This window comes from Lactuca virosa, chromosome 3 (genome assembly GCF_052849685.1).
Source record: "Lactuca virosa cultivar CGN04683 chromosome 3, Lactuca_virosa_CGN04683_v6, whole genome shotgun sequence".
Taxonomy (NCBI): Eukaryota; Viridiplantae; Streptophyta; class Magnoliopsida; order Asterales; family Asteraceae; genus Lactuca; species Lactuca virosa.
Genome location: NC_136428.1, coordinates 40,926,505 through 40,946,867, shown reverse-complemented (window position 1 = coordinate 40,946,867; position 20,363 = coordinate 40,926,505). Strand labels below are relative to the sequence as shown.

At 31.8% G+C, this 20,363-nt stretch overlaps 2 protein-coding genes across 2 annotated transcripts; one reads left to right on the top strand and one right to left on the bottom strand.

The window, feature by feature from the left end:
- Positions 1-4,861: 4,861 nt before the first annotated feature.
- On the bottom strand, positions 4,862-6,122 carry LOC145165522 (Tetratricopeptide repeat (TPR)-like superfamily protein). Its single transcript, XM_079084254.1, has 3 exons — positions 5,513-6,122; positions 5,218-5,390; positions 4,862-5,118 (listed from the first exon to the last, which is right to left on the bottom strand). Exons 1-3 carry the CDS (start codon positions 6,065-6,067, stop codon positions 4,995-4,997), a joined length of 852 nt encoding a protein of 283 aa, XP_078940380.1. The 5' UTR covers positions 6,068-6,122; the 3' UTR covers positions 4,862-4,994.
- Positions 6,123-19,081: 12,959 nt separating this feature from the next.
- LOC145163433 (RING-H2 finger protein ATL30-like) lies at positions 19,082-19,975 on the top strand. Its single transcript, XM_079082273.1, has one exon. It carries the CDS (start codon positions 19,082-19,084, stop codon positions 19,973-19,975), a length of 894 nt encoding a protein of 297 aa, XP_078938399.1.
- The last annotated feature ends 388 nt before the right edge of the window (positions 19,976-20,363 follow it).

The window sequence follows — 20,363 nt, the reverse complement described above, 5'->3', positions numbered from 1 at the left end:
CTAGCTAAACTTTAAAGTCTTCTATTATTTAATTCATACGAAAAAACCTCTTATATTAGATTTATTTTAATGTTAGAAAACTTAATATACATCTTAATGTAGGATCCCACTCTTATATATATCTTATTGAAAAAAAAACATATAAAATGTTTCAATAATGTGGAGGTTCTCTAGGCACAAAACTAATATATAGGTTTTCGGATTTGCAATATAGAATGAAACCCAATTTGGTAAACTGATATTAGTTTTATGGCGAATATGGCAGAGTTTTTCATTTATCTTTATGTGGCATGCCTGTCAATAAGCTTCTGATAAAAAAAACGTAGTTCTAATAAGATTTGTAATATGAATACGTTTACGTTTTGCGGAGATATAAAGTCATTTTAGGATTCTATTTCTTAGTACCATGACAAAAATGAACTCCTGATTCCATCATCTCTTCTAAATTAATGTTTCAATATCTTCTTGTCATTTCTCCCCACACTGCCTCCCCTTTCGAAAAAAAAAGAGAGAGGTACCCTAAAATAAATAATTATTTCGATGAAACCTTCTTTTATACCATAGATTGATGTAGATACACAAACCAAGCCATTATTCTTTTCTATTTGTTATTTTTTTTATTACTATTACCAAACCAAATTACTGGACCAACAGATCATTTATAAAAGATAAAAGAAAGGATGAATCTACTCTTAGAGATCATTAAATCCTAAAAATTGATTATTCTTGTGTATCATGAAAATTATTTGAAAGGCAAGAATCAAATAATATTCTGTGGTAGAACAAAATATATTTCATTTTCCCCTCTAAGATATTCTTTTTTTGGAGTTCAAAGGCAATGTTGTATGTTGTTAGGTTCGCTTGAAGGTGTTTTAAAGCCGCTACCAACATATATCACCAACCAACCCCCCCCCCCCCCCGAACAACGTTTTCTTTCAGCCCTTTCAACTAATCGATACGGCCAGGAGAGATGATTTTGCTAAAACTCTAGCACTTTGTTGAAAACTAGCTTCCGATATGAAACTTTGAGTATTGATAGATGCTCTTGTTATTCCCAATAAGATGTCTTGGTAACAGATCGCTTCTACCAAAGCACGTCCCATTCGTTCCGCTCGCAACAATCCAATTAGTTCTCCAGGCGGAAAAACATTAGACATTTCATCTTCTGAAACCAAAACTTTTGATTTTATTTGACGTATTCTATATGCATATTATGTATGTGCATCCCTTGGGAGTGATAAACCTTTTGGACCTTATTAACCAAAGAGATACGACTTTGCACTATAGTTAGTTCAACACCAATCAAGAATGCCCAAGGAATTCCAAGAATTCTTGTTATAGATTTGTTCCAACCCACAATCCTCTTTTTTGGAAAGGGAACTTCCCTAACGAGGGTTTCCGGGCCAGCTTTCGCGCACAGACTAATCCCCCGCTGCAAACATGAGGCTTTGCCTCATGCCCTGGAGTCACTGCAGGCGAACCTCCATGGCCACAAGGGCTGAGTAGTGTCAGGATTTGAACATGGGTCAATAGGTTATCCACCATATCTTCCACATGTCTTACCAAGTCACCACAATCCTCTTTTTGAGATTCATCGATATTGAATCAATCGAACAACTTCTAACACATGTTCCACTTTTGGAAGACCTTGCATTATATCAACAGATCTTCATTTTTCATATATAAATGTAACTAACGTAATGCCTTCGTACATTTTCACAAAGAAACTACCTAAGACTAACGGTTAGAGATGTCTCTTCATAATAATTGTAATGGAGAAAATACCAATTTAAGTATTTGAAAAATCTGTTTCAAATTGTCAAGTTGCAAATAGTTAGTTACCAAGATCTGATTATAGGTTATTAAATGGGAAAATAAATCAAAATTATAAAGTGGAAAAACTATTCCTAACGGGCCCAACGAATTCCTAATTGGAATTAGGGGGTTCTTTTTGATTGATTTTTTTTATCACATTGGGAGATTTTACATCGTTAAATGGGCCTATTCGTTCCTTGTTTTGATTCAACAACGTATGGATAATTCTTTGATTTGGATTAAGGGATTCTTTAATCATTGACTTGGAATTGGAATATGAATAAATGGAAGAAAATTGATTGACATTAGCACGATCTGATCAATTGTAAGAGATCAATCCTGAACCCGATAGATATTTCCTTTTTTCGATATAATAAATAGGTGACTTAGCTAAGTCAATTCTTAGAAAATGTCTAAGCAAACCATTTGTCCTTATTTCAACAAAGGAAGCACATGCTTTTTCGATTTTTTTTTTGTCTTGGTTCTAATTCAACACTAAAGAAGTTAGAAACTAATTGAATACTTATGTCCTAAATTTCAAGAATTGGGTCGTAATAAAGGATATAATTGACAACTCGAAGTTGTAGATTATCACTTTCCTGCAAGAAATCCGGCGGGAAAAGTCTTTCTAAATTTATACCATCCGTTCTTTTATATGAGACTACAGGTTGAACCAAAACAAAATACTTTTTTTTCATACCTAGAAAGTTTCATTCGTTGGATATAGAGCCAAATTTTCAATTTTTCGTGTTCTTTAGAATTTGGTTTTCCCCTTCCTGGCGGTATCAATCAGAATGTTTTATTTGTCTTTCCAGAAAAATGGATATCTCCAGAAAAGATTATCAGTTTCATTTTTTCTACTTTTTTCTTCACTCGGACCAATCTGCCCACCCGACATCTTCACCACAGAGTTAACTTGAACAAATAGAAATTGACTCGATTTTAAATGCGGTCCTTTTTTTGATATTCAACATTTTCACAAAGAAACTGTCCACGACTAACGATTGAAGATGTCTCTTCATAATAATTGTAATAGAGAAAATACCAATTTAAATGGAACGGATTGAAAATGATGTTACTGCATGAATAGGGATTATAAATTAGACCATTTTCATCCGGTAAATAATATATACGTATTTGAAAAATCTGTTTGAAATTGTCAAGTTGCAAACAGTTAGTTACCAAGATCTGATGTTTTATTTTATCTAATTTGTAATTAAAATAAAATATAAATACAAATCTTTTAGATTTAATGAACGTTTTACATAGACGTAGCAGATAAACGAGCAATAAGCTGTATCACAATCTCTTTTTGGATGAAAAAACTAATTCTTTTAAAAACATCCATAGATCTTGGAGTCATAACATTAATGTGCATGTCCCGTTCGACTATATTGAATAGCTTCACAACATCTGGTGCAAGAAACCGAAAGTAGAAAATGCAAAAGGTTATTTTGTCGTCATGTTAGCATAGCTTATAGACTAGCTTATTGTAATTTGTGAGGTTGATAAAACTACAAAAATAGGTTATTTTAGATTATAAACTAACTTATAAGTTAACTTTTGATAAACTACAAAAATAAGTTATATTATCTTATAAACCAACTTATAAGTTATCTGCTGATAAACTACTTTTATGATAACTTTTGATAAGTTTATGAAGTTTTTTTAAAACTTATTTCAAATATGCTTTAAGTTGTATCTAATATTTTTAGTTATATATTTAAATATTTATTTATGTCATTTTACATTTCAATCTACCTTATAAGTTTTTATCAAAAACTATTAATTAATAAACTATCTTATTAGCTACAACTAAGAGCATCAACAATGCATAGTTCAACAGAAAAGTTGGATGAGATGACATGTCTAAATGTCATTTAATGGATCAAACTTCACCATTGTGGATGCCATATCGGTATTCAATAAGTATGGAGTTTATTGTTCATTGAACTCTTCAATGGGAAAAAGAAAACCTTTTAATCATTAAAAATATATTTCATTGAACTTTGTAGAGATCAATACATTATAGGAAAATTAATATAGAATTTTATAGAAAATAAAATGATAACATGTCAATTAGTTAAACTCTAATAAGTTCAAATTATTGTGGATGCCCTAACTTATCAACTACCAACTAAATTTTCAATTAAAAATTAATTTTTCAACTAGTCTGTTAAACATAAGGGTAGACATTTGGACTGGATCGGATCGGGAACTGGACTTGGACCTAGTAAGCTTCAATAGGTCCGGTTCAAAATCCACCAATTTCTGCAAAGCAAGTTCGGTTCAAGAGTCAGTCTGGTCTACTTTAGTCCAAATGCTCACTTTTGCGTCCAAGATCCGAGAACCGGATCTGGACCAGGTAAACCTTAATAGGTCCGGTCCAAGGTACATTAATTTTTATAAAACCGTTTCGTTCCAAGAGTCGATCCGTTCCGACCCTTATACAAATGCTCACCCCATTAAAGACTGACTGAAATCTATTCAACGGTGCAGTTAAAAGAAAAGAAAAATGATCTAAAAAGCGCTATTGGTTATGATTTTTGACATTAATCCTTTTATAAACACATTTTTTCAAGTGGGAGACCTTTTAAGTTTTATGTTGACTAAGTACTTCACATGGCTTAGTTTGAGCCCTTTGAGCAAAATAAGAAAAATTCAAATGCTTTTCTTTGCTCATAAGTCATCTTTCATGTGATTGGGAACCCATCCATTGTACTCGAAACCCTCCCTAGTAGTCATCTATCTATATATCTTAATATTATAACATAAAAAACTCAAATTTATATGCTTCATATATACGTGCACCTTTGGTTCTAAAAAATACATGTACTAATTAAGCTAAAAATATAAAACAAAAATCTAAAAATTAAAGGAGAGCTTTAAATTTATTAAACTGATTGGCCGTACACCATAGCCATCGTGTTCTGTACAATTTCAGATTTCTCTCTTTCATCGAATACAACTCATTCCTATTGATAAAAGCATCGGAAGATCTAAAGTTATGATCAGGCTAATTAGATCAGATGCTAATCATTCCGATTTTATTTTATAGTAGTTATATTTTTCATATGCTTAAACGTACATCGATGTTAGCAACTTAATCATCGTCAATCTATCTGCAACTGCATGAGGAGATCGAGATAGAGAAAATCTGAAATAAGATGGATTCGAACCTAGAACGCTGAAACCATCGGTTGTGATGCAGGAAGCAACGTCACCTTAGATCCAGATTCTTCTTCGTCATCTTCATCTTCTTCTGCTTCCCACATGAATTGCGCGTATGATCCCATCACCATACTGCCATGTTAATTTCCAGATCCATCACAGTTAGTTCATTAAATTTATGAATTATGATTTATTTCGTGTAATTATGTTTTGATGATGAACGTAAGGTACCAATCATCAGGAGATGCGCTAACAGCCTGATCGAAGTAAGATTTAGCTCGCTCTCCGTCTTTCTCTGTATCCCAAATTAGTTTCCCGTATAACGATAAAAGTTCTCCGTCTCCAGGACTCGCTAGTATCGCTCTTCCGTAGTACTCCTCCGCTTTAACACTGTCTCCTTCTACCTGAGCTTCCAAGAACACAAAAATTTAGTTAATTATAAGAACAGATTCACGAATTTAATTGTCGATTGAAGGAAGAATATTAATGAGGAGTACATAAAACCGATCAAATTAATTATGTATACCTCGTGCAAGTATTTTCCATAGTTCCGTAGGATAAGAGGATCGTTAGGGTTCGACTTCAACATTTGAAGATAGTACTCACCGATTTTCTTCCGTTCGCGATCGGAAGAAGAACCTCCTGAACCGAAACCATCGCGATCTCGTCCACTTCCACTACCGACACCGGAAAACTGCGTCTCCTCCACTGCGATTCCACTTCCCGGCATCCAACTCATCCGATCAAAACATTTCTCCGTGAACTTCAACGCTCCAATACTTCCACCAGTACCATCGTCATCGGACAACGACTCCTCGTCCACCTCCGGTAACATTTCCGGAAAAGTTTGCGATCCCGCACTGATTGACCTCAGTCTATTAATTTCCTTCGGCTCAGATATAGCTCTAGTGATTCTCCGACGATTGATGTTGTTGTTAGCTTCCAAACACAAACACGAAAACTCCACCTTCTCACCACCGGAAAACGAATCGTGACGAAGAGGAACGGCGATTCTTGCTGAACCGGGCAATAGCGACGAGTGAATCGGTCCTGAACCGGTCCGGAAAAGTACACCCGTCATTTTTATCAAAATTTCTAATATAAATATAAGATAGATAGTGATTGTGTTGTGTGTGAAGGGTTTATGAGGTTTGTATATATATGGATTCTAACAAGCGTTTAATAAACGGCGTCGGTTAGATTAGAGGACACGTGTAAAAGGATGCACGTGAGAGTGTATGGGGGCACATGTGCATACTGTTGACGGAAACGTAGACTCTCAAAAAGGGGTTTAATCACGTCGAAGACGTGAACACGAGGTGACGTGGATAGTGCCACCGTTTAAAACGGCGTTTCACTTGTTAAAGCTGGACCCCACCTTACTACGGTTATTTTCGTATTTTACTTTCTTGTTTTAATTTTCGTTTTATGCATATTATATTTTGAAAGTACTGAGATTTAGATAAGATACATTTAAAAAAAAAATCGCTATCATGTGACTTTTGGACTCTAGTGATAACAATTTTTTCGTTTTTTTTTTTTGTCAATTAATCCATCCATTTTTAATTTTAAAGTGATAACTTGAAGTTATTATTAAAGTAGACGCAAAGTTAAAAATCGTTTTCGATTTAATTTACTGAAAAAGAAAATATAAGGCAAAACTTATGGGCGCATTCGGTTTGGAGTAAGTGAGACAGATGCATGTGGTCTGAAATAAAAAAGCAATGAGTAGCAGCCAAGCGATGCCCCACGTTTAGTTACATATGAATATGATCCCTATCTTGATTCATTGCCTCCTTCCTACTATTAATATCTGCATAATATTTTGGTACGAATTTTGTAATTATTAGTTATTTAGTACGATGGAATTGAATGAATTAAATCAAGTAATATAACAGACAAGGTAATAAATAATAATGTTGATATTGTCATATATATATATATATATATATATATATAAAATAAAAACGAATTTTCAAAAAGCTAACAAAAATTTGCAATGAAGTAGCTAAATTTGAATTTAATAACCATTAGGCTCGATTAATATTGATTTTCCTATTACGGAAAGCAAATCAATTATAAGAATAATTGATCGATCAATCAACAAATTAATTATTGTATTTGAATGTAATGAAACAACTATTAAGACCGGTTAAGAATAACAAAAATAATCAAGGAACGAATGAAATTAAATTTTGTTAATTACAAAAATACCTTGACACAAAATCCATATAATTTACAAAATTTCATAAAATTATCCAATTAAAAATTATAATAAACATATATTATGAAAAAAAATATATACTTATCGCATAATAATTAAATAAACTAGAAGATCAATGTTTTTATCCGGCTAAAAATATAAATAAATTGAAAATAGCTTCGTAAAAATGTTATATATCAATATTTTCGCTAGCTAAATAAAAAACACACATTTCCTTCTACTATTGCCAACTAAAAAAATATAAATCATCGAAATTTCATCATATATAATATGAAACAGCATTAGCAATCACGTTCTTCATCCATCCAAGTTTGCGTTTTTCATCATCGTTAAGAACTTTCCATAAACTTCTCATTTTGTGCAAGATTACATATAGGTCTGCCAATTGGGTTGGATTCGGGTTGGCGGGTCACGGGTTGGTGGGTTGGCGGGCCAGAAAACATAAACTCAAACCAACCTATATCATATATATGGGTTGACGGGTTGGTGGGTTGGAAACCTCAACCCAACCCAACCCATTTAAGTATATGGGTTCGCGGGTTCAGAATTAGTGGGTCAAACCCAACCCATATAACCCGTTTAACAAATAAGCAACGTATTTTAAAAAATGAGGTTTTTCAACATAAATTCATAAAATGATTAAAATAATTAATATAAAAAATGTTTTCAACAATAATTCATAAAGTCAATAACATCAAAATAAAAATGAAAAATGAAAACATTCATAGAAAGTGGATGTGTTCTTCATTCGTGACTTGTGAGTATCTAAAAATAACGACATGTATTTTTTCTTTTTTTGATTAACGAACCGCAAACGCAGATTAGTCAAATACAAATACGGAAGGAATACAATGATACGAAATATTACGAATACGGATGGAAATCAAATTTCATTAACAATTAAATATATCATTTTTTAAATGTAATATATATATATATATATATATATATATATATATATATATATATATATATAACCCAACCCAACCCATGAAATAAATGGGTTGGTGGGTCAAAAATGTCAACCCAAACACATCTATTTTCGGGTTGGGTCAATGTCGGGTTACAGGTTGGGTCGAGAGTTGCCACCCCTAATTACATACAACCTTGTGACATGATGAAGTTACCTAATCTCTTAGCCAATTATTTTAGCCGAATCTTACAAGCTCTTCATAAAAGGATCACAAGTCCCAACTGTTGTGTATTTTTCTCTTTCGTTATATGTTTGATTCTTCTCTAGAATGAGCATATGAAGGAAAGTTTAGTGGCGTATTTATATAATATAATCCATTTGTGGTTCTTTATGTTTGATTGAAATGCTCTTGTTGCACTCTATTTATCTTGGATATAATATAACTAATGTGAGCATCTCTTCCATTTTCATGATCTTTTCCCATTACAAGACATAACTCCTAGTAATGAGGAAATTTCTTACTGCTCCATTTTTTTTTGTAAGTTTATGCATCTTAAAACAAGGATCATATACAAATAAAAGGAAAAAACTTAAAAAATGATTATGGACTACTAAATGTATGTATTTGAAAGAATATGTATTTTATAAACAGGATGGGGTGCTTCGAGCATGTTGTTCTTATATTCTCATCCAAAACTACTTGTATTGTTCCAACTAACATGTTACACATGCCAAACACATTACGCTTTAACGTCTTTATGTGTGACTTTATATGGGGATTTTCTTGTATGATAGAGTTAGAAAGTGAGACAACTAGTTGTCTTCCACAATATTGAAAAATCTAGGTTTAAAACCATTTTCTGGTTTATATTAAGAACTCGAGTTGGGCACATAAAGCATGACCACAACAAGCTTCCTTTTCTGGTCTCCGTCCATTTAACCAAATATTCAAATGATATATTTGACCTGTGAATGGTGCAAGGAATCCCCCTCTATTAGTGTTACCATCATCAACAAGATAATAGTTATCTTTAGTCACTTGTAATCCATTTTCTTACATCAAAGCACTACGCAGTATTATACTATCAACAACAGATCATTCCCAACTCAGTATACAAAAATGAATTACATATCAAGTATGCAAGCAACAAGTATATTGGTTGTCATTTCTCCATTTCGATTACAATATCTCGGTTCGTCTTCCTCGAGTACTTGTACACTTATAAGTGTTCCATGTATTTCTCATAAACGTCCCTTAAACCATTTTCATATTTCATATATTAATGTTGCTAATATTGGCTAAGAAACTTCACATGGTGTGTCAAAACATGCATATATTGCAACTTGATCATCTACTTGGAGATATTCTGAGGCCATCAACTTTCCATCCATTTTTAGCATATTACATAACTTCACGATAGATGACGTTTTATGCATCTTTTCTATTAGTTTTTAGTAGTTTTTTGTATTGTATTTTATGCATTCATCCCGTATTAGTGTAAATAATGGTTAGCTCATGTTTTTCACTAGATTTTCCGTATTATTCATATTTTTATGTCGTTGTTAGGTACTTCAAACACGACTAGTATTCTAGAAGCAGTTTGGATGCATTTTTAGAACTTAGGGGCTGTTTGATGCATCGTCTGACTGGGTTGAATGCTTGGACTTGGTCAGAAATCTCCTGTCTGTGCGTTTGTTTTTCTACTACAATCTTGGACTTGGTCCAAAATGTGATTTGGTCCTCGTTTTTGTGTTGATTCAGTCCAAAGGAAAAACATGGCTGACTAGGGCGGAATGAAGAAAAAGACATGCTTTACCCTCGATGCTCCTTCAATCTCCCACATCGCTCCTCCTCCAGAATTTGTATGATTTTTCCTATTTTGACCTAATCGACAGGTTAGCAATGCTTGTCTCTCTGTAAAATTGATTATTTGAAATCAATTTCTTCATATGCTTGAAATCGATTCATCAATTCTTTGAAATCGATTTTTCAATGTACAGAAACTAAAACTAAACACCCAAATTTTGTTTTTCTCTATGAATCGGGATTTCATGAAGTGAATTAGCGATGAAAAAAAGGAATCCCGATTCATAAAAAGAGAGATGCAGATCTTTAAGTAACTAGAAGCACAACAACAATGGCAATTACGAGTAGTATTGATGATTTGGGGAAGGAGAAACGATAAGGATAAAAGTAGATATTTAGGTGTTGGGTCTGCTGAAATCAAAGACATGATTTTGGTGTCACATGTGTGCCTTCAAGTCTTTTACCAAGCTTTTTCTTTAGTTTAACACTTTAATGATTATAAACCTTTTATATTTTAGACTATCTATATGGAAATTATGTTTGGTTTAATTGGATTGAGATGTGAAATATTGTTTGAATTAATGATCTCAGTTTCATATTTTTATGAACAAATTGATTAAATTGTTTAATTGTTATATTTCTTAATAACACATCATCTAATAACATGATCTTGATCTTTGTAATTTATTCTAATATATTTGATCTTTTACTAATAAATGAATTATTATAAAAAATATTGTTTGAGGGTAATATAGTCATTTGCACAGTCAATTAGATTTAAAATCAAACAACAAGTTTCAGTCAGAAAATAACTCAGTCAAAGTTTCTAACCCAGTCAACTTTTAACCCAGTTGACAACTATCAAACGACCCCTTAATGGAGCTAAAACACTCGAGGATGTTGGAAGCTAGATTAAAGTAACTAAATCTAAAGTTTTCAGGTCCGAATCATGCGTTTTTGCAATCACACGATCACAACAAAGTTACATGATCACGTTCTGTGATTGTGTTTTCATCCCAAAATTTTTTTAGACCATATAAAATACCATTTGAGGACCTTGATCAAGAAATGCGATCACCCTATGCCGAAATACAATCATGTTTATGATCGTGTTTTGGTCTCGAAGATTTCCCGACTCTTAACATCAAATTTTTTTTATCACTTTGAAAGAGTTACATGATCCTAAAATGCCATTACATGATCCTGTGTGCCTATTACACAATCGTGTTTTGACCCAAAATTCTCAAAATGTTAATATACTTCATTAAACGATGTCCAAACACATTATTTTGAATTTTTAGTATTTTTCACGAACACGTTTTTGGGAAACGCGACAGACGAATTTTAAATGATTCCCGACCGTTTTCCGACAATCTACAAAGATCTGAAGATTGCGACTCAACCAATTAGTTTAGTTTACTCATTTTTACTTAACGGTCTTATTTTTATTGTTTAAAGTCTGGCTAAAAACCATAGTTCTCAGTTCTGCAAAGACTTTGACTTTTATGTGATTAATCATTAGATTTGATTTTTAATTTGTGTTTTTATTTAATAGTTTCAATTTTGTGCTCCATAAATGTTTTATTTTTTCATTATACTGATTACATGATTAGATTAAGTCAATGTAGTTAATCAGTTGTTAAAATATGTAATTGTTTTAATTAATTGGTAATAAGTAATAAGTATCAGGTTAGTTCTGCGTTGGGTTTTAATTTTGATATAAACTGAAAATCATATATTTTTACACTTTCGAGCTTGTGAGAAATATTGAATATTATTCGGAGTTTTACACAGATCATAATGTTGTTTTTCTGATTTATATAAGAACTTATTTTAATTAAGTTAGTAGAAAGTTAGAATTAACTTAAAAATAGCTTGTTTTTGTTAATTAATTTGGTAAAATAGAATTTGCTAGAGCTTATTAGTAGTTTTTATTACCAAATTAGATAAAACGCATTTTAAACAACCATATCTGGATTAATTACATAATTTGGAGAGTCGTAGAAGAACTGAAACACTTTTTATATACTGGGTGGATGTAGGGATGAATGTGGACCAATGATTTTAGTTATTTTAAGAAAATGATTTTACCTCTATTATTAAATTAAAGAAAATAAAATAATCACATCAATCTCATTGTAGGGGTATTTTAGTCAATTAAGATAGATTTTTTTAAAAAATTGGATTTTAAGGGATAATTGATTTTTCTTAATTTTAAAAAGATGATTTCATGAGATAATGTTTTACTTAATTCAAACATTTTGAAAGAATATGTCAGTGAGCATGATGTGCATTCTGAAAGAATATGTTTATAATATAATATCAAAATTTTCTTAATGTACAAAATCCATTCAAATTTTTTATTTTTCATAAAAAATCAATTCTTGAAAGAATGTAGTTCACAAAATCCATTTCTTGAACTAATAATATACCAAATATTTACATTGTATAAACGTGATATAAAAATATTCTTGAAGAATAACAACATTCTGAAAGAATAACAAAAACAATTCTTAAATAAATAGCAACATTCTTAAACGTGTGATCGATCTTTGATTTATTCTTCAAGCTATTCCTATAAGGCTTGCTTAAGATGCTTGAATGTTGATAAAACTTATGAACAAATTCAAGAGATTGGTGAAGGATATGGTAGCACTAGTCCACAATTGATTTGCCAAATATTTTGTATTATTGTTTGTGAGCAATCTACACATTCAACATATAAATAGTTAACTAAAATTCTATGTGCAACATTAAGATTCTTAAAAAATTCTATCCGAATGCATTACTCACTAGTAATACTAGTTAAGCATAACCATTTGACTAAACCATAATTATCATCGTATAATTACCCATTATCATCGTATAATTACCCATTACTATATTTGTAACCAAAATACATATTATATAAATCTAAAAAAATTACTAATGTTATTGAATAAAATAAAAATATACAACGACAATAGATTTGTTTAAACACAAAAAGTTCACACATCTCACAAATTAACAAGTGAATAAGCTCAACACATAACTACAATATAATCAATAAACTAGAGAATTGCTAAAACAACAAACAAAAAAAAAAGACAAATATTATTTTTTTTGTTTATGCCTTGTCAGTGGCGAATCTAAAACAAAAAATAACGTGGTTCCTAAATTAAGTGAAACCAATAAAAAAATCAACAACACTTTTGGGGTCGGGTCGGGTCGGCTCATGTACCTTAAAAAAATGAACCGGTTCAATCGGCTCATGTACCTTGTGCCACGGATTAAAAATTTAAAAAACCAATTGAAATATAACAGAAAAGGCGTACGGTTTAACGAAAAACTAGTTGATTATTCGTCAATTGATAAAGCGACGAACGAAGAGTGAGAGTGTTTGGCATGTGAACTTTCATTTTATTAGAGCAACTTATTTATTTATTAATATTTTGAGAGTGCCGATTAAGAGTGGTTAACTTTTTTTTTGTCAATCACATAATTTAAAATAACAAATTGCCCCTAATAACTTACATTTTTCTCTTTTTAAAATGGGTTTTAAGAATTTTTTTTAAAAAACAAACTCAAGGTAGGTCCTCTATTTTTTCTTAGGTAGTTCCTAGTTTTCTACTATATACATTGTTATATACATTGTAAATGAAATTGATAACTTAGGTAGGTCCTAGGACCTACCTAAGCACATGGTGGATACGCCCCTGCGTCTTGTTGATCTAATAGCAAAAACATCGACAAACAATAGCAAAGAAAAAAAAACCAAAACTTTGCTTTTGTTATCATTTGTTGCGGAAGACGGAAGTGAATCAGGAACCAAAGGGATAAGCAAAGCGATCTTTTTATTCTTTTAGGCTTGTCGATCCATAAAGACTAAACTAATTTTTTGTTATTCCATTTAGATCACACATATAAAAAAAACATTTTAATAATTTTAGAAATCGACTTTACAATCTATTTTAGAATTGGAATTGGAAGCGTGAACCATCAATGTCAGAAACCGACATTACACATTTGATTTTACGTCTTAGGTTGGGATACCATCATCGTCGGTGAAGGGGCCCGACACCGGAAAAATGAAGTTAAGGGCTGGAGCCGGTGGAGGGATGGTGATAAAGAGGGTTGTTGACTTTTTTGGCCAACGATTGAATAGAGTGTGTTATGAGGCCGCCGGTTCTAGGAGAAAGGTGGTGGGGGAGTTGAGGTTGACATCTTCTGTGTTTTATTTAATTTACCTAAATTAAAGGGTTTGATAACTTAATTACTCCCTCCGTCCCAAAATTATAGTCCATATTTCCTTTTTGGTTTGTCCCAAAATAATAGTCCACTTCTAAAATAAATAACATTTTTACCAAAATACCCCCTCATTATTACTTAACAAACTAAGCATTTAATGTTCAAAGTAAGGATAAAGCTGACATTTTATTAAATAAAGTTAGTGGTAATTAATGTTTTTTTTAATATGTGTGTTTTTTGTCTGTGGACAATAATATTGGGACGGAGGGAGTATTTAATATCAAAATTAATTAATAGTTAAGATTACAATTTTACCTTTATCTATGTTTTGAAAATGATTGGTCCACATTTAATTTTTACATTCACATATTAGTTGTTCATCCATATATATATATATATATATATATATATATATATATATATATATATATATATATATATATATATATATATATATATATATAAAAGGTCCGGTGCCTGTGAGAACTCATTTTAAAGTGAGGACTCGTGAGGATGTCTTTATATATATATATATATATATATATATATATATATATATATATATATATATATATATGAGTTTAGCTACCCATTCCTTATATCCGACGTCATATAAGTTAATATACCAGACCTTTTTTCTTCCTCGTACTCACATCTATGAGCCACCAACATCCTCTGATCGGTAGTGAAGTTTACTAAGCCCAATGAAATCTTCATCTTTTGCTGTTCTTCTATATCTCGTATCCACCGCTACCAATTTCGCCGGAAACTTCGTCTGAAGAGTATGTTGGAGGTGATGTGATCGTTGGGGATTTGAGTTAAGATCCGGTTATTCGAACGTCCAAAATGTATTTCGATCCCACAAACATATTTTCGATTTATTTCTCGGGTTCAAGGAGTCACAGTCGTCCATCTTTCCAATAGGTTCGCCCTCCACCTGATTTCATGCCTCACTCCAGTTAACGAATCCAACTCAACGAAAAGGTGGTGATAAAATCCACCTATTGCTAACCTACCCGATTGTGTATTTTGCTCATGTACAACACTTTACACATTTGAATGGGCTAGTAGGGGAAGAACATAAGGTTTTCACATAAGGTGCTCGATGAAATGTCCGAGATAAAGTTAATATTCTGATTAAAGGTTGTTGAAATGTATAGGATGACATACATGAGTAATTATTTACATAAATTTCATCTGTTGGAAAGAAGGTTCAAATCCATGAGTAATTAGTGGTTTTACTGTTTTCATTGTTACCCTTGTTCCTTTCATCCTTTTTTCCTCCAAGAAAACCAAAGGTGCATCATATACTAAACTTAATTTATATTATTATTCTTTTAATGTTACATCCCAAGTTTCATTTTGGCTTATGGGGTCCATCTGGTTTATTCTGAAAGACTTAATTATAAGTTTATGTGTTGTCGTGAACAAACATGGTCCATAGACCTTGGATTTTTTAAGTAATTCAAGCTTGTTAAGAGCACACAGCTTAGCCATAATATTGCCAAGTTCAGATTTGCTCTTCCTACACCTACTTCAGTCTTGGGACATCCTATTGGACAACATATTAGTTACAGATATAGTAAAATGGTTTTCCATTTCAAAATTTTAACAAAGTTGACATGAAATTCTACAATGTACTTTTGTTTATTTATGTTTTATAACTTTCATTTCTTTCTATTACAAAATTATACCTTTTTTTGTCAAGGCATCTTGCTATGAAAAATCTACCCAAATCTATTAGTGAAGTCTGGCATTCTTATAATTGGGTAGAGTTTTAATAGTACAATGTTGAAATAGGAAAGAACGAAAGTAGGATGCTATAATAAAAAATCAATGAAAGTACATTGCTATTTTATGCAGTTAAACCTATAAATTTTGAACTCAAAATGCATATACATCAAGGAATGTTTCTTTGTTATCAATCAATTTTTTTGTTTTGTATATGAGCCTTTAGGTGCATCTCATCCATGCTAATGTCACAGCTGATGACATCCTTCTTAAGGCAAGTAAATAATTAGTTATAATATTATATTGTTTTAGTTTCTTATATTTAATTTAGGTGTTGATGGATAATTTTAATTATTTGATGATTATGGGTTACAGGAAGAACCGGAGGGAATTACTTCAAATTACCCTATCTGCTTCAATGTTTAAATACGTGAGTTTACATACACTCAGGTTTACGACTAGTTTAAAGAGTGTTTGCCCAGCACAAAGAATCCAAAAAACATGATCAGCAACATCATTGAGGTTGAATTCTATTTTTTGGGACAATGGCAAAATCGTCCAACCAAGGGCATACTTGAAGAATTGAAAGAATTATATAAACTTTAGAAAAAGTTGGGCTTTAGTATAGTAATTAAACCATGTATATGTTGACAAAAAGTATATAAACCATGTATTGTTTTTGTGGATTAAGCTGAAATAACATCTGAAATAACAATGTACTTATCATTTTTGAATCAAAATTAAGAATGCACTTATACTTTTAACAACTGTAAGACCATACTTGTAAAAGTTTCATTTTAACCCAAAATGACGACATGCTTTCGTTTTTAACCCACTACTGCAATATAGTTCATTCTTAACCCAAAATAACAACATACTTTTTGTTTTTACCCACAGTTCCAACAAAGTTACATTTTTAACTCTAATGACAACATACTTTCGTTTTTAACCCACAATTGTAGTATAGTTTCATGCTAATTTTGTGAAACATTGGACGTGATCCTAATCAATCCTCTTGGAGATAAAAAAAAAACAAAAATCTAAATTGCAAAATAAAAGGAAAAATCCAAAAATTCTATTTTTAAATATTATTTTCGTTATTTAATTTATCCAATAAATAAATAAATAAATAAAATCATTGTTTTTTTTCGAAATATGAGTGAAATATTATAATAGAATATTACACTGTAAATAATCAAATCAAAATTTTAGAACGTTAGAATACTCTAATATTGTACTAAAATTGATAGATATGTTAAAAGATTCTAATATTCTAATTGAATTGTTAGATTTGTTAGAATATTCTTATATACTATTAGAATTTTTTGAATATTTATAGTTTAATATTCTAGTAGAATATTCTAACATTATAATAATTCAATTTGAATATTTACAGTATAATATTATATTAGAATATTTCACGTATATTTTGAAATAAACGGTAATTTTCTTTTAGTTTAATTTTTTTTTTTGGATAAATTAAATGACGAGAATAATATTTAATTTTTTTTTCGAAAAATTTCATTTATTTTGCATTTAAAATATTTTTTTATTTCCAAAATAAATGGCTAGGTTTGCGTCCCATGTTTTTGATAATATAATGGTCTCACATGAACGTAACCCTATATATATATATATATATATATATATATATATATATATATATATATATATATATATATATATATATATATATATATATATATAACTTACTTTCCCAGTCCTTGGGCTTTCAACCAAAGCAAGAAGCGAAGCCCAGCCCATAACCATACATCTGCATTCTGAAATTTATAAACTAGAAAATGAAAAAGCTAATGAACATAAACATATATAGGGGAAAAATAAGAACAGCCAAAACCTTACCTTATTTTAGCAATGCCAAGATTGGAACTTTAATACCACACCTTTTTAAAAGAATGTGTCAACACAGTAGGGTTGAATGTATGTTAATTTGTATCCTAAGTAAGAAATTACTGTTATGGAAGCTAAAATTTTGCATTCAAGAGGTAGAAATGAATCAAAATACTTAACAAACTCTTTAGCGACAACACGTTGTCCCTAAATCTATGCCTTTTGCTATGAGTGTGGTTGTTAATAGACTCTTTTCTTGTAGAGACCATCTGGACAATCTAAAATGAATAAGTAATCACATAGGGGTACATCGCAGTTACTTTCGGTATTTTGACTGACCGTCAATGTTTGAAACTTGATATTTCTTTATGGAATTCCGCTTTCTGCCCCTCAACTCATCTGATAGGCTCACATCAGAGGACTAACCACCGTCAGAATACCAAAGAGTTTCTAATCCAATGGTATCAGGTGTTATATTTCAAGGGAAATGTATTATTGATTTCTTAAAATCTTTTTATATAGAATGAGTTAAATTTGGTAGATATTGCCAAATTCCTAAAAACTAAAATTTGGGAGAAATTTAAAATTGGAGGTTTAAATGGACGATTTGGCGACGACATGTGATGTGGGTAATCAGAAGTTTCGGACAATCGAGAGGTTTTCAAGAAAATAAAATAGGCTCCTATATGTCTTTCTAGCCCCGAATACTTCTAACCGATAAAAAATTACATTCCTTTTTAAGTTGGGCCTATTTTGGCCCGTCTGTCTTTCTTCCATTTATACCTACGGTTTCTGTCGGGTCGGTTCTTCTCTGCACCAAATGGGTAAACTTGAGTTTGGTTTGTTTTTGTGGGTCTTTGGATTGAAGCAGAGCTCTGCGTGTAGTCACTTTAAAGTGAATTTTTTGATTATTGAAGATGGTTGGATCATACATTTGGATGATTGTTTTTGGATTAAAGAACATGTATTTTTCTATTTCCTTGTTTACAAATTAGCATATTACAATTTCACCGAAAAGTTAAAAAAAACTGTTTTCAATTTTAGGCTGAAACTTATTTTACGTTAAACTTTAAAGTGACTAAAAAAGTCAACAAATGGGAAGGTTTTGACCTCAAGTTATGTTGATGGTTCCTAAATTTTATTTCACAAATATTTTCTCCAATGACCGTTTATTAATGACATTACCTTCGCCAAACCATGTATCTTAAACCAACAAATGCCTACGTCATCATCTTTCTCCCCTCACACCCCCAACACCCACATCCAAAATATCATCAAAATTTGAATAGGCCGGAATTTTTTATCTCCGGCCAAGTTTTCCGACCAATCTGGCCTTTGGGAAATGTCGACAACCCCCACGAATGCCCCACCGCCTACAATACCATACACATCTCCTCCTATTACAGTCATCCTAACCATTATTCTCCTCCTCTTTTTCTTCATAGGTTTTTTCTCTATATACTTCTGTAGGTGCTTCATGCAAAACCTATTTTACACGTGGCATCGCCAGAGTCCCTCCAGGGCCCCTAGGGTCCCTGGAACGGACAGTGCTGCCCCTGGACTTGACCCTTCGATCATAAAAACTTTCCCAACGTTTCCATATTCGAGTGTCAAAGAATATCGACGGGAGAATTATGGATTAGAATGCGCGATATGTTTGTGTGAGTTCAAGGATGAAAACGTGCTCAGGCTTCTAACCAAGTGTTGTCATGTATTCCATCAAGAATGCATCGACCTGTGGCTCGGATCACATAAATCCTGCCCATGTTGTCGGTCTAGTCTCGACACGCCTATCAACTCGCCGGAAAAATCTCCGGTTTCACTGGATAGCGGACATGGTATGAATGAAGTTCGAGAAAATGGTTCGAATGGTGATTCTGTTAGTATCGATATTAGAGATACCAATGAGATCAATGGCGATAGAGATGAAAGCAAGATGGAGAAGCATGTGGTTATTAAAGTTAATGAGGATAGAGAAGGAGAACGAACACAGAAGACAACAGAAGGGTTCGGGAGGTCCAAGTCCACCGGGCATTCAATTGTTAAAAAAAACAAAGGATGTGAAAATGATGAAAGATTTACGTTAAGATTGCCTCAAGATGTGCAAGCTAAACTTATTCCGAGGCATAATTGGACAAGAAGTTGTACAGAATTTGGTGAATACAAAAGCAAAACTTCGTCTAGCAATGCTGGTTTTGGCGAGGTAACTCTAGATAGAGATGAACGCAAGGCCTAGGATAGGATACCAATTACCAAACCAACATGTATCGGTAATTTTTTTGGTTTTAGAATTTGTTAGATCGTACATTATATGCGAGAGCAACTTCATATGTTTAACATTGTAAATTTGGTAGGAAAGTATGTATATTTAGATGAGATGATCCTTCTATATGTAAACACTTTTAGATTATATCAAAGAATTCAAATCATTTTTACATGTACAAATGGACAAATACTTCGATGAATGCTGATCACAAGGACATGGGACAATATTTTTTTGTAAGATTTGTTAGTAGGTATCCAGTTATCCTTATTAGATTAGGTTTGTATAGTCTATATAATTAATTGTATTTTTAAGTTTGGCAGGTCTTAATCACATTTTTTTTTTGAAACGGAAACAGGTC